Below are 14,473 nucleotides of genomic sequence, written 5' to 3' on the forward strand. Positions count from 1 at the left end.
AATACAACTCAATACAGGAGTATTTCTTCTGAAATTCTTCTAGCACCATCAACATTCTTCAAGTATCTGAAATACTATTAATTAGCACCTTTGTATCATGAACAAAACAAAACAAGGACCTCAGTTCATCTCTGCCTAGGTCAGCACCTAACAATGTGGATCACACTCACGGGAAAGTGTTTTGAGGTAGTTTAAACCTTTGGAAGTTTGGGTTTTAAACTTCCCTCTGTGGAAGATATTCAAAAGCCACAAGTGGTGCAAATGTTCATGGTTTTTATTTTTCAATTTTTATTTTGGTTTTCTTACAAAGGTTGACATTTTCCATAACAGGTGTAAGAGTGTTGAAAAAAAATTTCAAATTTTGGGGGGAGCGGGGGAGGGAGTTAATGAAATTGTATTGCACAATGCTCTGATCAATCCTTCTTTTTCTCTTTTGCCCACAATTTAAGCAAGTAGATTTGCAGAAGAAATGGAAGGATTCAGCTTTCAGTTAAAACAAGAAGAAGAAGAAATGGCAAAGAGAAAGTTTTTTTCAAATTTCTTTCTTTTTTAATTTAGGTTGAGTTCATTTATTTGAAACAGACTGGGCCAATGTCCACAAAGAATTCCTGGTCGGCACCACCGATGTCCAAAGGTGCAATATCAAGGAAGGGCAGGCGAGACGGCTTATTTGTTTTGTATTCAATGATTGTCTTTCCCCATTCATTTGTCTTTTTCTGTTTAAAGAGAAGAAAATAGATACGCAAATCATCACTATTTCTGAATCTGATAACATCTGAACCTTTGATTTCATAAGAACCACTGTTTGGCATGTGTCCTTCTGAAGATATCTGTCCCAGATCAACGAGTTCATCTTTGAAATAACAGTATCAAGGGTGTCTTTAGTGGGAGGGGCTCTCTATCAGTCTAACAAAAAACCACCAACCAACCAAAAAAACCCCACAACATTTCAACACACGTTCCAAATGACTTATGTCTACAAAGTCATTTTTAGGATTGTTGTGTGTATGTCCGTCTATGTGTGTCTTTGAGAGCAGGACCTGGGTGGGTATGTAGTATTGCTGTTAGTGAATTTTAATTTTTCTTATATTTATAGCATATTGTAGAGAAAGCATTAAAAGTTAAATGTAGGCCATACTAATAAGTAAAATAAAATACACATAACTATAAATTATAGTTTAAGCCACTGGAGTCTCAAGAAATTTTACATTCTGGGCATACATTACCATTTAAAAAACTTATGCTAAAGGAAAAACAATGCATGGACATAGCATACATTTCAGTATTTCAGAAGGCACTATCTGATAAGAATACTCTGAATTTATCATCTGAGTTTAAATATGAAATTAATATGCATAAATAAATAAATATACATACAAAAACTGAATTTACTTATGAAATAAAGATGAAATAAGATAGTTCTCTCATTCTTCTGTTAATTTAACCCCCCCTTTAGACCCCTCCTTGTGGGGGGTCTAAGTTAGAACCCCCCCATCCCACTTCCCAAAGCTATTCCCATATTTCACTATTACTTACAGAGCAGCCATCTACGAGAACAGTGTAAGTGAACCTGCTGTTGCCCTCAGCAACAAGTTCAACATCATTAGAGCCCTGTAGAATGACAGCCTTTTTCAGGTTGCCAGTCTCCTCATCCATGTATGCAATGCTGTTCTTGCAGTGGTAGGTGATGTTCTGAGAGGCATAGTTGGCCAGCAAGCGCATGAAGGCAAGTTGGGTAGCCATTTCCTTGGAAGTCACTCCTTCTACATTATATTCAAACTACAGAAAATAAGATGAAATTCCAGTTAATTGGAGAAGGACTCAGATACTAAGAGTCAAACTGAAAAAAAAAAAAAAAGATCTCAGGAAGAGTGGACTCAGAGCCAAGCTTAGGAAAAGGGTACTTTCAAAGAAAACTTAATTCACTTGTCTTTGAAATATCAGTTACCCAGATGAACAAAAGACCTAGTAGACTGAGGCAAGGTCATCTAAAAACGTTATCTGTTCCAATTAATCCTTTTTGCATATGCTTTCTTCTTTAGAATAAGAGAATGAGGAGGTAGAAGTTCTGACATTTTTCTTTTTCTGTAATTTTGTAATTTATGGAATTCCAGTAGGCATTCAGTAAAGTTGGTGAAAAGGTTTGATTAAAAATTCAGAAAAGCTGCTCACATTCTGAAAATGCATATGCATGAGTGTGGGGTATATGCTGGCCAGTGCTCCTTCACACTAAATGACATTAGTCAGTTTTTTCAATGACTACCAATTAAGTCAAATTTGAATAATAACTTTGAATTACATGGATGTGTCCAATCAATCCATCTTCTAATGTGCAATTTAGGACAAAATTGGAACCCAGGAAATGAACAGGTTTTTTTTTTTTAATAAGCCCATTTTTGTCAGAGATTAAAACGCAGATAATTAACAAACAGTTCTACCAAAATATTATTTAGCAGAAGGAGAGGTGTTTGTGGGGATTCCTCACCTGGCTGCCAGCATTGATAGTTTCTCCTAGCCAGACGTGTTTCTTGTCCTTAGAGCTCCTATACCAGTTCTTGGCTGGGATGTTTTCAGGTTGGGCCCGGATACAGGTTTCGCCAGTAGAGAAATCACAGTATACTTTGATAGCATCCATAGTGCATCCTTGGTTAGGGTCAATCCAGTAGTAACCTTTTAAGAAAATAACATTCAGATCATGAAACTTCTCATTGAGCAGAACATAGATTCTAATAATAACTAATGAAAGATACTGACTCTCGTAAGTAACATTTTTGATTGTCTACCCCACATTTAAGAAGAAGAGAGTGGCTATTTTTAAGATTAGACAGTTCCTTCCCTCCCCTCCTCCATGAAAAATCAAATCAGGGTACTTATTACTATAAAAAGTGCAAAAATACATTTTAAGAGAAATGAGGTTGGGTGCTGGTTGGGAGGAGAAGATGCTTTATTAATTGTGTGTGATTTCACACAATGTAATCTTTACCCAAATGCATTTTCACTCTAAATGTCAATGGAAACTAATTTTGAAAAGCTCAACTTGTGAGAAGGGTCAGTCTGGTCTGGACATCTTGACCTACCGCTGCTCCACTCTGGGTGGCTGAGTCTCAAGTCACGGCATGTGCGAGCTGGGTTCTTTCTAGAGCCTTCAGGAGTAAGAAGGGTCTCAATCTGGTTGTTGAGAGACTTCAGAGTAGCATCAACTTCATAATCCTTGGGTCTGAGAGAAGGTGCTGAGCGAGGCTGGTCAGCCCTGTAGAAGTCTCCATCGTAACCAAAGTCATAACCACCACCGCTTACGCCTGGAGGTCCAGGTGGGCCAGGGGGACCAGGGGGGCCCTGCAAAGGTGAAAGTGAGAGAGGAGAGGCTTTATACTTTGTTACAGTGAGAGACATCCATGGCAGATTTTCGTTGAGCTTCACACGGAAGCATGTTCTAATAAGTAAAAAATAATCAAATTCAAGTAAATAAATAACGTGCTCCCAGGCATACTTGCAGGGATGGGCTTAACGAGCCCGTTGCATATAGACAATTTCCAGATATTTTAGAGGATATATTGAAATTGGGCTAACTTTAATGGGTTGTCATAGTTGTCTCGGTTTAGTCTGAAGAAAATATTCCTCAGGTCAGTGATCTTCTTTATTATTTCCCCAAATCACACTTACAGCAGGACCTTGGTGACCCTGAGGGCCTCGAATGCCAGCAGGTCCAACTGTACCAGGATGTCCAGTGCGACCATCTTTTCCAGCAGGGCCAGAAGGACCAGCAGGGCCCTAAGGAAGACAGACACCAAGTGCATGTGAGCTGGTGAATCCCACCAAGGGAGCAGCAGCCTGGGGCTCACTGCTCGCTTTAGCCTCTATTTCAGAGATGAACTGTCTTCTCTTGAGTCTACCTACCCTAGGACCAGCAGGACCCACGGAGCCAGGAGCACCTTGATCACCATGGTGACCCTTTAAAGAGAGAATAGGAAAATCACACTTTCAGAGCACATTTCAAGAGACAGATTTTTTTTTTTTTTTCCAAATTGAATGGGAAACTTTAGTTTAAATGGACTCTGGATTGAGAAAATTGAAAATGTAAAGTGGAGCTCTTGTCTCCCATTATGTCTATTATATTCAATTATTTTGTTCACAACCTATTTCAGCAGTGCAATATTAGTCATTCCTCTAATTATGTTTATTTTAAGTGGGGTTGAAGGACATTGTTGCCAGGAGATTTTAATGTATGTATATTTCTATCTCCCTTAATCCTCACCTTTCATGTTGGGATGAAATAGCATTATCTCCAAGAGTGAGATGGAGTTAGCCAGAGAATGGGAAATGGATATTACATAGGCTATATTGGAACAATAGCAGTGAAAATATGAAAATCCTTCTGAGTTGAAGGCCTTCAGGGTCAGTTTATGTGCGAGATGGCTACAGTTTACTTACAGCGAGACCGGGCAGACCTTGCAATCCATTGTGTCCCTTTAAGCCAGGAAGACCTCTGGGCCCTTTATCACCGGGCTCTCCCTTATCACCACGAATGCCTTGTGGGCCCTATAAAAAAAGAGAAGGATGGATAAGACTTACCGTTTTAAAAAAATGATACTCACTTCACCACAAATACTACTTAATTCGTTTGCAAAGGTAACTCAGGACATGTAAAGGTCTAGCTAAGCTCTCACCTCTGCTAGTAATCTGCTTTAGTTGCGCTATCTATAAAGTGGCTAGATCCTTGTAATCATTTAATACAAACAAGCAGAAGAGATTTAAAATAGCTCAAGTTATTTGTATCAATTCTCAGCATGGACTGAAATGTTTTAAAAATATTAAGTCTAGCTGAAATATTATTTTCTTAATGGATGTTTTGGACTGATTCTCTCTAAATTTTAATTTTGTAAAGAAATCTTCAGCATGTACATACACTAGGACCTCTTGGACCAACAGCACCAGCAGGACCAACAGGACCAGAAGGACCCTGTGAAATGGAAAAGAAAAACACAACTTAGCCAGGCCCAAGATTCCTCTCCCCACTCTCCCACCATCCCCACGTGTGAGGAAGTCAGAAGTGAAACCCACGAAAATGCTGCATGGAGGGACTGATATTCACAAACTTACAGTTTCACCACGGTTTCCATGTTTGCCAGCAGGACCCACGGGGCCATGAGGACCAGGTGCACCTGCAGCACCAACGGGACCATTGTTGCCAGGGTAACCACGCTCTCCCTATCAAAGGCAAAATGAAGCTTAGCATCAATCTGGGTTGTATTTTAATCACTACTGAATTAGAGAAAGACGAAAAATGTACTGACCTTGTGTCCGGGTTGACCATCGCGACCTGGGGGACCATCGTTCCCAGGGTTGCCCTGTGAAGACACCACACAAATTAAGGTTGTTGGCGAGGCTCTGCTGCCTACTAGCCCCTATGTTGTGGCTACTCTGTCTTCATCACTTCCAGTGCTCAGTAGTAATGAACCCTCTTTCAGACTGTTAAAACTAGGGATAAAAACCTGCCAACCTAGATATTTTTTAGAGATGTTTTAAATACTTGGGCCCAATTTTGCAGTGTGCTACTGAAAAGCCCATTCTTTGGCCTAAGCAGTTTTTCATATTTTCAATACTAGGTGTAGATATTATGGAGAAGCTGACCATCTTGTTCAGAAATTTGGAACAAGAAAACCTCTGCTGAGGACATAAAGTTTCACACAATGAAATCCTGCTGGGTTTTATTTTACAAACCAAGTGTTGGACTCACATCACGACCAGCTTCACCAGGAGCACCATTGACTCCAGGACTACCCACAGCACCAGGAGGACCACGGGCCCCAGGAGGGCCGGCAATGCCAAGAGGACCAGGTTCACCCTAAATAGGCAGAGAAGATAAAATGACATTCCCCTCATTTGACGGAATGCTAACCTTCCCCTCCAAAATAACCCTATTCAGGAGATTCTAGTTGAAGAAAGAAGGTAAATTGAATGTGAATGGGTCACACAGTGGTAAGAAGTGTCGTTAGTATCATCCCTGCCCTCCTTCTCCATGTGTAGATGGCCAGCTTTATGTAATCACGGGATGTTGCTCTGTAAAAAGTGAGCCTCGTGTCATTTAGTATCCCAAATGAAATGAATTCATAAAGTTGATAGAGTTTATGGAGATGAGATGGTTTCTAGTTGTTGTCACATATAAGGTTTAATGGAATGATTCAGAACTTCCAGAGTTTCATTCTTCCTACAGGATAAATGATGCCAGCATTTCATATTGCAGAGGAGTAAATGCAATTAGAGATTGTATCGTTCTTAAGCGCGTCGAAAGAACAAAAATCATTCTGCATAATTTTAAGCTGTGTCTTTATAGTATGTGTCTAAGTAAGGTGGCATTAAAGCTTCTTAGACAAGTGACATGTGATCTGTATAAAGAAAATGCCATGAATAAAAATCTTAAGTGAAGTTATTCAGTGATCAATCTGTCACATTTGAAGTGGCAGCTTTTAAAATCTTTTCTTATGTTAATGGAGACAGAATATTGTCAAGCACTCACCACAGCACCAGCAACACCTGGTAGACCACGTTCACCTCTTGAGCCAGGGAGACCCAGAATACCAGGAGCACCAAGAAGACCCTGAGGACCTGGAGTGCCAGGAGGTCCCTAAATGGAGAAAAAATATTGAGTATTATGGGTAAGAGCCTAGGTGATAACACAGGTTGGCTTGAAGATTGTGAGAATAAACTGTCTTCAGCTTAGAAAAAGGCTAATGACCTCATATTACTAGCCAATATCCTTGGATATCTTTTCTCTAGTGATGACAGTGAGTTTACATCTTGGCATGTATACTTCTGTATTTGATTCATCCTTGAGACCAATGGCACAGCATTTAAAAATATGTGGTTGAGATTTATAAAGACACTTGGGGTGGTGAAATAGAGTTTTTATGGCCTCGAGGCAGGGAAACAAATAAAAAATTTTATTTTAAATTATTATGGATACATTATAGTTGTACATAGTAAGAGGGATTCCTCAAAAAACTAAAAATAGAACTACATAAGAGCCAGCAATCCCACTGCTGGGTATATACACAAAAGGAAGGAAATCAGGCTGGGTGGGGTGGCTCACGTGTGTAATCCCAGCACTTTGGGAGGTCAAGGTGGGTGGCTCACCTGAGGTCAGCAGATCGAGACCAGCCTGACTATGGTGAAACCCCGTGTTTACTAAAAATACAAAAATTAGCTAGGCATAATGGCGTGTGCCTGTAGTCCCAACTACTTGGGAGGCGAGAATTGCTTGAATTGGGGAGGTGGAAGTTGCAGTGAGCTGAGATCGTGCCACTGCACTCCAGCCTGGGCAACACAGGGGAGCTCCATCCCAAAACAAACAAACAAACAAACAAACAAACAAACAAAACAAAAAGGAAATCAGTAAAATCAGTATCTCAAAAGGAAGCAAATTTTGACTTTGGCATCTAAGGTCTACTAGGGGGATCTTTCAGAGTAGCACTAGTACTGGACAGTGTATGTTTAAGAAATTGGTAACTTACTGAGATTGATTAATTTGTAGTAGGATGGCCACAGCAATGGGACTCTGTTCTAATCCTGGTACCAGTAAGGTGCCCTCAATAGCTTAAAGGGCCGCTGTGATAAAACTGAGTTCCCTCATTTATTGTCTTCCCGATTTTGTGCTTCGTGAGCATCTGTGGAAGCCATAGCCCCTCAGTGTGTGCTGGACAGATTTCCTGGCTCAGTTGAGTTCTACTTGAGAGCCTACAATACTCATCAACAAATTGATGCCACTTGAAGATTTGTGTAGGGGCTTTATTTTAATTCAACATAAAGTATTAAGAAAGAGGAGTTGGAAATCACTTACAGCAGTACCGGCCTCTCCAGAGGGACCCTTCTCACCAGCAAAGCCAGGGGGACCAACAGCACCTACTTCTCCAGTTCGGCCAACTGGACCTTGGTCACCACGAGGACCACGAAGCCCTTCTTTCCCAGCAGGACCAGGGGGACCAGGAGGGCCAGAAATACCCTATGAGCAAATGTACAAGGTGATTTTCTTTCTGTTAATCAGCAAGGGCCTGGAAGAGAGAGGCAAAGATTCTAGATCTTAAGATGCAAACAATGTGATGCAATAAAAAATACCCTGGCCATTTTGGGGAAATATTTATAGTTTTTAACATTCTTTCTTGCAGAAAGAAGCAACTCCTGTCTTCCTTCATGAGGCTGTAACAAACCAGATAATGGAGGAGAGACTATGGCAAATTTCTATGAGGAAAAACAATGTCATGCCGCTGGTACCCTGGTATATTGGAATCAGAACTATGTAGAATGATAGGAGTTAATGATAAATGAATGGGACTCTGAGTTTTGAAGGACTCTGCCTTTTCTTTTTTCTTTTCTTTTCTTTTTTTTTTTAAAGAAAACCAATAGAGGCATTTTGTTCATAATTGAGGAATCACACACGCTCTCAACTAGGTTTAATTAAATGTCTACAGGGAACGAATATTTTTCTGTTATGAACCTGTAAAAGGATTCCAAGAAATCAACATCTTTGCTATTTTTTTTCCCCTGAAACCTTAACCAGAAGACTTAATCCTTGGTAATTAATTAAATTTTCTTGAGTCCTGACAGGAGAGTCTGACTCAGAATTAAATTAGAGGCCAAACCACCTTTAAATTCAGGAACAATTATACCTTAACAATGGTGGCAGAATGTTAGCCATAAAGGGTAATTAAATATAGAAATATCTGATATGTGGCTAAAACTGTTCGTTTTTTTTTTTTTCCAAAGAGACCATGCCCCTGAAAGGGGACTGGGGTTCACATGAGTAAAAGCCTCTCAAACTGATATTGTAAAATATAACGTGTGATGGTAACATCTTAATGGTTCAGAAAAACTGATTTCAGACCAGGAGAGTAATAGTAAATATTAGTGATGTGTTTTCATGAAGAGTTTCTTACCAGTTTTCTACCGGAAGCCAGGTCTTTTGGCTAGAGTAAATGAAGACACATGTTTGGAGTGATTTACTTACAGAGGGTCCTGGGGGACCAGTCCGTCCAGCAGCACCAGGGAAACCAGTCATACCCTAAGAACCAAGCACATTAGAATTCCACAGTCAACATCAACTCCAAGAATTTGGGTAAGATGGGAATTTCTTTCTTTCTTTTTTTTTTTTTTTTTTTTTTTTTGAAAATCAGTACTTGTGACCAGGGATAGACCAAGGAGTAGGAGGTAGGCAGATTTATATAGGGTATTATTTAGCCAGGACCCTGAAGGTCCTCCTTCTCCACACATCTTCCTTACCAGCATGCCACCAGTTGCAATGCCCATATTTTGCATTAAGGTTTGGATGGTCCTTTCTGAAATGCTGACATATTATCTTATGGTTGTAAAGGTATGATGCTAAGATAGTATGTCATTATTACACATTAATATGTATACATTAATAACTATCTTTACCACCTGGCTGAGTGGTAAGGAAATGGGCACTTAATAAGTAATGGTATTCATGAACAGAAGAATAACAAATGGCCTAGAACATTCAGCACTGTCCAGTGAGAGAAGAAGTCAGTAAAGTTCATTTTTGGGTCTCTAGAGAATTGTTGTCATAGCATTGCCTGCAAAGGGGAAGGACATGGTCAGGCAGAAGAAGGGGCATATTAATAAACAGATGAAAGACACCAAAGAAATATTTGTTCCTACTTTACAATTAAACTGCCTAGGGCCCACTTTCGTTATTACCTCAAGTGAGGTGATAGCAACATACACTGAGTTCCAGCTGAGTTCAAGTTAACATCGATATCGGAATTGCTCTGAATAGAATGAACTTGAATCTCAAAAGTTTCCTCATGGTAGTCCAAATTTACCAAAAATGTCAAAACCTTCAAGTGTCCTTAATAGATTCTGAAGAAAGAAAAGTGGTGAGAGTCCATTGTAAATACTCACAGGGGGGCCTCCATCACCACGACTTCCAGCAGGACCAGGGGGACCATTTGGACCCTAAATGCAAAGAAAAAAGTGGGGTCAAATCACAAACAAACTCTTATAAATGTTACTCTTTTCTTCAAGGGGATCATTCCCACATCTCTTAGAAGAAAATGTAGAAATAAAAAATGACTATCTGTGTCAGAATGTTCTTCAATATTACCACCCTTATGAAGTTATCAGAGAATTAAAATAAAACAATATTTATGAAACTTTTATACATTGTAAAACAGCGTGCAAATGTTAACCCTTCCGTTATTTTCCATCTTCTATCTGGTGTATTCCCTGTTGCATAGTAGGCACTTGACGAATATATGTTTAATTGTAAGATCTAATGGGTGGCTGCTGAGTGGACCACCAGTGAATTCAACTTACAGATGGGCCAGCAGCTCCAACGGGGCCTGTGGGACCAACGACACCGTTTTCACCCTTAGGCCCTTTGGTTCCTCTTTCTCCTTTAGCACCAGGTTGACCAGCAGCACCCTGTTGGAAAGAAACAGTTAGAGCTCTGGTACTCTGACCCACTCTACTCCCCAACTTAGGATATTTTCAGATTAATCTTCATTATGTGATACTCACAGCAGGACCAGCAAATCCATTGGGGCCAGCAGGACCGACCTCACCACGTTCACCCTAGGTGGGGGAAAGTATTTAAAAATGTCTTATCAATCCTAGGTTCATCAATGTCTAAACATCGTGAGGTGTGAGTATCCAAAATGACCCAGGTTCTTACTTACAGGGCTTCCCCGAGGACCAGCAGGACCAGCAGGACCAGCAGCACCAGCTTCACCCTATATTGGGACCAAAGATGAGTCTGTTAATGTGCCGGACATAGATGCTCAAAAACTGGGAGGCAGAGACAACAGTGGTGGACAGTGGGCTATTGTCAGAGTCTGCAGTTGCCGTGGAGGAGATAACTCATGCACATTTCACAGAGTAAAATGAAGTGGATTTTTACTTAATGCTATATTCATTTTGGGGGTTAAGTGGTATGGCTTGTACACTTGAGAAAACACTATAAATCAGTGCTCACAATACCAGGAGGAGGACATTTTAATTTTTAGATGGACATGGGGCTGATCTATTTGCGGCAATCTTTGCAATACAATAAATAAGATCTATTTTAAGTGGACTGTTCAATGTGAAATGAGCACACTATGTATTATATTGATTTTTTTTAAAAAAAATAATTGAAGGCTTTGAGAAGCCTCAGTACATTAGGATATTGTTAATGCACAACATGGAAAGACTTTAAAACAAATGCTAGGGATTACAGTATAGATCAGATAGCTGGCACATCTATAGGAAGGGAAAAGTAATTTTAAACACACAGCATTTGTTTCCTGCTGCCCTATCACAATAGCTAGGTTTTTAAATAAGTAGGCTTTATACCAAGCCATAAAAATGAATTGCTGGGGCTCTTTGGGACTAGGAAAGGCAGGAAATTTTAGATATTGCTGTTGGCTCAGTGAAAATGCACGCTTACCCGGTCACCTGTGGCTCCACCAGGACCAGGGGCACCTACAGCACCAGGAGCACCCTAGTGTCAAAAAGGAAACATGTCTTATTAATAACACCCTGTATCATCAAGAGTGAACCTTGTCATTCTTTTGACTGTGCTTATACAGTGACTGAACACTTTTACTGCACTCTGGTTGGACATCAAGAAGTCCTCTGATGCATTTTGGTTCTAATTATCAAGACTATTAGAAGCCACTCTCAGAAGGAGGGTACTCGAGTAATAAATGTTATGGAAATGTGTAAGTCAATAGCAGGTCAGAAATTTGGGAGATCTGAACTTTCTGCTATTATAAAATTCCCTGGAGAGCAGCAAATGAGCAGCCTTGTTTGAAACTGTTAGAACTATGTGATTCAAAAGAAAGACTATTACAGATGTGCTATAGTCAGTTTTCAGCTCCAAAGGAGAGGTGAATAAAGGAATCCAGGCCAACTGTGGCCTGGAAGACCCATGAGACTGACCCCCTAGATAAGGTAATTAGACTGTCACGGGACTATCTTTGGCATCTTCATGGCATTAACAGCTAATCTTTGGGGCTGCTCTTTGGGTGATAAATTTCTAGGGAGTAGGTTTGAATCACTATAGAACCTTGTTAGAGGTTCTGGCTTCCTAAAGCATAAGGGAGTTATTTTTATTTATTTATTTAAATCTCTGGTATCACTTGAAACAATCATTTAATGTTCTATTAAACCTAAAGCTTTTGGTCTATCGTTTGTACTTGGTATCGTTGACGCTAGGGAAGTTAGAAAATTCAGGATATTATTTTTAAAGAGGTTAAATCCCGTTGAATTTTTCCTTTGAAACATGTAAAATGATATTATTAGTCATAGACTCAGGAGAGAAAGGAATATTATTTTATTAAACTTGATAAAGAAAGTGTGTGTAGTTCTAATTTGGAAAACTTCTCAAGTCAAATGTTAAAAAAAAAAATCTAAGTACAAACAAACATACAAACAAAATTCTACTCACACGAGCACCATCTCTGCCAGGGTTACCAATTTCACCTCTGAGACCAGGTTCACCCTGAAAGCATAAAGCAAGAGCAACTTTTTGTTTTCTGACCAAAATTTTGAATTAAAATTAATATAATTTTTTTTCTTTTTTGCAGAAGAGGCTATGATACCTTCAGTCATTTAAGATTTTTAGCAATGTCTCGATTCCTTACCATTCTGTAGAATGTTAATCGAGAAAAATAATGAGGAAAAATAATTCAAGGCCATTTCCAGATTATTGTTAAACAATCTTTTCTAATTTCCGTACACTCTCCTGAAGCATAATCAAGCAAGGTACAGATTCATGTGGACAGAATTGTAAGGCAACATCACAATGGGCTGCAGCGCCTGATCACTCTTATGGCATAACTAATGCAGCAGCACGGTTGACAGCTGTTCAATATAGCTTCTTCCCATTAATTAGGGCAGGATGAGGCATTATTGTTAGTGGCATTAAAATGAGCCTCATGTATTACTCAACACCATCTGTTTGTGTGAAATTCCATGGTAGAAAGGAATTTTGCCAGATTAGTGAGTTTAGAAATGTGTAGGTGCTAGGTGGCAGAGGGAAATGTATATCGGTAGATATCAAAATGCTACCAGACCACCTGCCAAGAATTGTGAAAACTTGGGCATCCTTGTGCAGCCTTCTTTGCTAGAATTCATCAACAATACGTAATAGAGTTCAACACTGGGAGGGTACCTTTTCTCCCTTGCCTCCAGGTATGCCAGCAGCACCCCTCTCTCCTGGGAGTCCACTAGGACCAGAAGGACCAGCAGTGCCTGCAGCACCAACCACACCAGGTTCACCCTTGAGTCAAACACATGTGAAATCAATTTTAGTGGAGAAAGAAGAAAATGAAGAATCAAACGCTTGAAGAATTCCAATTTAAACAGTTACCTAGACAGGCTTCTTGCCTGCTTTGAAACACAAAGAAGGTCTGGACTATTGAAAGGAAGGAGAATAAAGCAGAGAGAGATGCTGTTAATGATACGGTGACTGAAGAGATGAGGGTAGTGGGAGTGCACAGCTGTGATTCCTCTATAACCTGCTTCAATACTCTTAAGGATGGCAGGCACGGAGAAGAAGAGGATAGGACAATGGGAAGCAGAGAGTAAAAAATGTTTACCCACAGACATTTTTCAAGGATAAGTCTCTTAGCCCAGATAGAAAACATGGAAAGAGACCCTGTCAGTTGAGGAGATGTTTATGTTTTAATCTCCTTAAGAGTAGAGACCGTATCTTCCATTTTCACATAAAACCCTACAATTCCATGTACTTAAAACCTGTTGACTAGCTTCTGAGATAAATAGATCCCTTTGAAAGTACTACCTCACAAAACCAAAGTTTCTTTATTTCCTCTCTCCCTCTTACGTTTTTATTTTTTTCCCAAGAACATCCTTCCATACACTAAAATAGCTTTTTGCAACTGATGTTTACACTTTTTCCCTAGAGTTAAGAATTAAAATAATATGAGTTGTCTTCTTTTTATTGTGGTTAAGGTAATCACTTTTTCAGGGATGTATATTAAATCTATTTTAAAATCGAAACCACAGATTCTATTTTGGAACACAACTTTCCAGACAAATTTTTGGTGTGAATGTATTGCACAATGAATTTTCATCATCATAAACTCTTATTATTAAAATTCAGACTACTTTTTGAAATTTTACTCTATGGGATGAGATGTTAAGAAGATAAAAAGTTTTTTTCTCTGAAAATAATGTCCAATGTATACAATGTTTCTAGATTAAAACAAAAGTATAAACAGTGTGATGAGAAAAGAGTGACAACCCATACTAATTCATTTATGTTTGGGGAACACAGAATTTCCCCCACAGTTCTCTCTATTGTTTGCTTGCTTAGAATAATTCAGGTCCACTGGAATCAGATTGCTCTTTACTGAGAGGGAAGTCATCACAGAACTGGAAATAAATAAAAATCTGAAAAGCAATTATCTTTCTATTTAAAGGGTCTACTTATTCTAGGCAGACTGGGCCAAACCAG

The 14,473-nt window shown here is 39.4% G+C and overlaps 1 protein-coding gene across 1 annotated transcript in view; it reads right to left on the minus strand.

Moving 5' to 3' along the window:
- Nucleotides 1-253: 253 nt before the first annotated feature.
- COL1A2 (collagen type I alpha 2 chain) overlaps nucleotides 254-14,473 on the minus strand; it is a 36,207-nt gene continuing 21,987 nt past the window's right edge. The window contains exons 32-52 of the mRNA XM_007982138.3: nucleotides 13,169-13,276; nucleotides 12,443-12,496; nucleotides 11,441-11,494; nucleotides 10,692-10,745; nucleotides 10,534-10,587; nucleotides 10,330-10,437; nucleotides 9,916-9,969; nucleotides 9,002-9,055; nucleotides 7,838-7,999; nucleotides 6,518-6,625; nucleotides 5,738-5,845; nucleotides 5,295-5,348; nucleotides 5,101-5,208; nucleotides 4,907-4,960; nucleotides 4,432-4,539; nucleotides 3,898-3,951; nucleotides 3,664-3,771; nucleotides 3,078-3,336; nucleotides 2,486-2,670; nucleotides 1,537-1,779; nucleotides 254-716 (exon numbers count right to left, since the gene is read on the minus strand). Of these exons, the coding sequence (XP_007980329.1) occupies nucleotides 570-716; nucleotides 1,537-1,779; nucleotides 2,486-2,670; nucleotides 3,078-3,336; nucleotides 3,664-3,771; nucleotides 3,898-3,951; nucleotides 4,432-4,539; nucleotides 4,907-4,960; nucleotides 5,101-5,208; nucleotides 5,295-5,348; nucleotides 5,738-5,845; nucleotides 6,518-6,625; nucleotides 7,838-7,999; nucleotides 9,002-9,055; nucleotides 9,916-9,969; nucleotides 10,330-10,437; nucleotides 10,534-10,587; nucleotides 10,692-10,745; nucleotides 11,441-11,494; nucleotides 12,443-12,496; nucleotides 13,169-13,276 (2,238 nt within the window). The 3' untranslated portion in view covers nucleotides 254-569. The remainder of the gene's footprint in view (nucleotides 717-1,536; nucleotides 1,780-2,485; nucleotides 2,671-3,077; nucleotides 3,337-3,663; nucleotides 3,772-3,897; nucleotides 3,952-4,431; nucleotides 4,540-4,906; nucleotides 4,961-5,100; nucleotides 5,209-5,294; nucleotides 5,349-5,737; nucleotides 5,846-6,517; nucleotides 6,626-7,837; nucleotides 8,000-9,001; nucleotides 9,056-9,915; nucleotides 9,970-10,329; nucleotides 10,438-10,533; nucleotides 10,588-10,691; nucleotides 10,746-11,440; nucleotides 11,495-12,442; nucleotides 12,497-13,168; nucleotides 13,277-14,473) is intronic.

This window comes from Chlorocebus sabaeus, chromosome 21, assembly GCF_047675955.1.
Source record: "Chlorocebus sabaeus isolate Y175 chromosome 21, mChlSab1.0.hap1, whole genome shotgun sequence".
Classification (NCBI taxonomy): domain Eukaryota; kingdom Metazoa; phylum Chordata; class Mammalia; order Primates; family Cercopithecidae; genus Chlorocebus; species Chlorocebus sabaeus.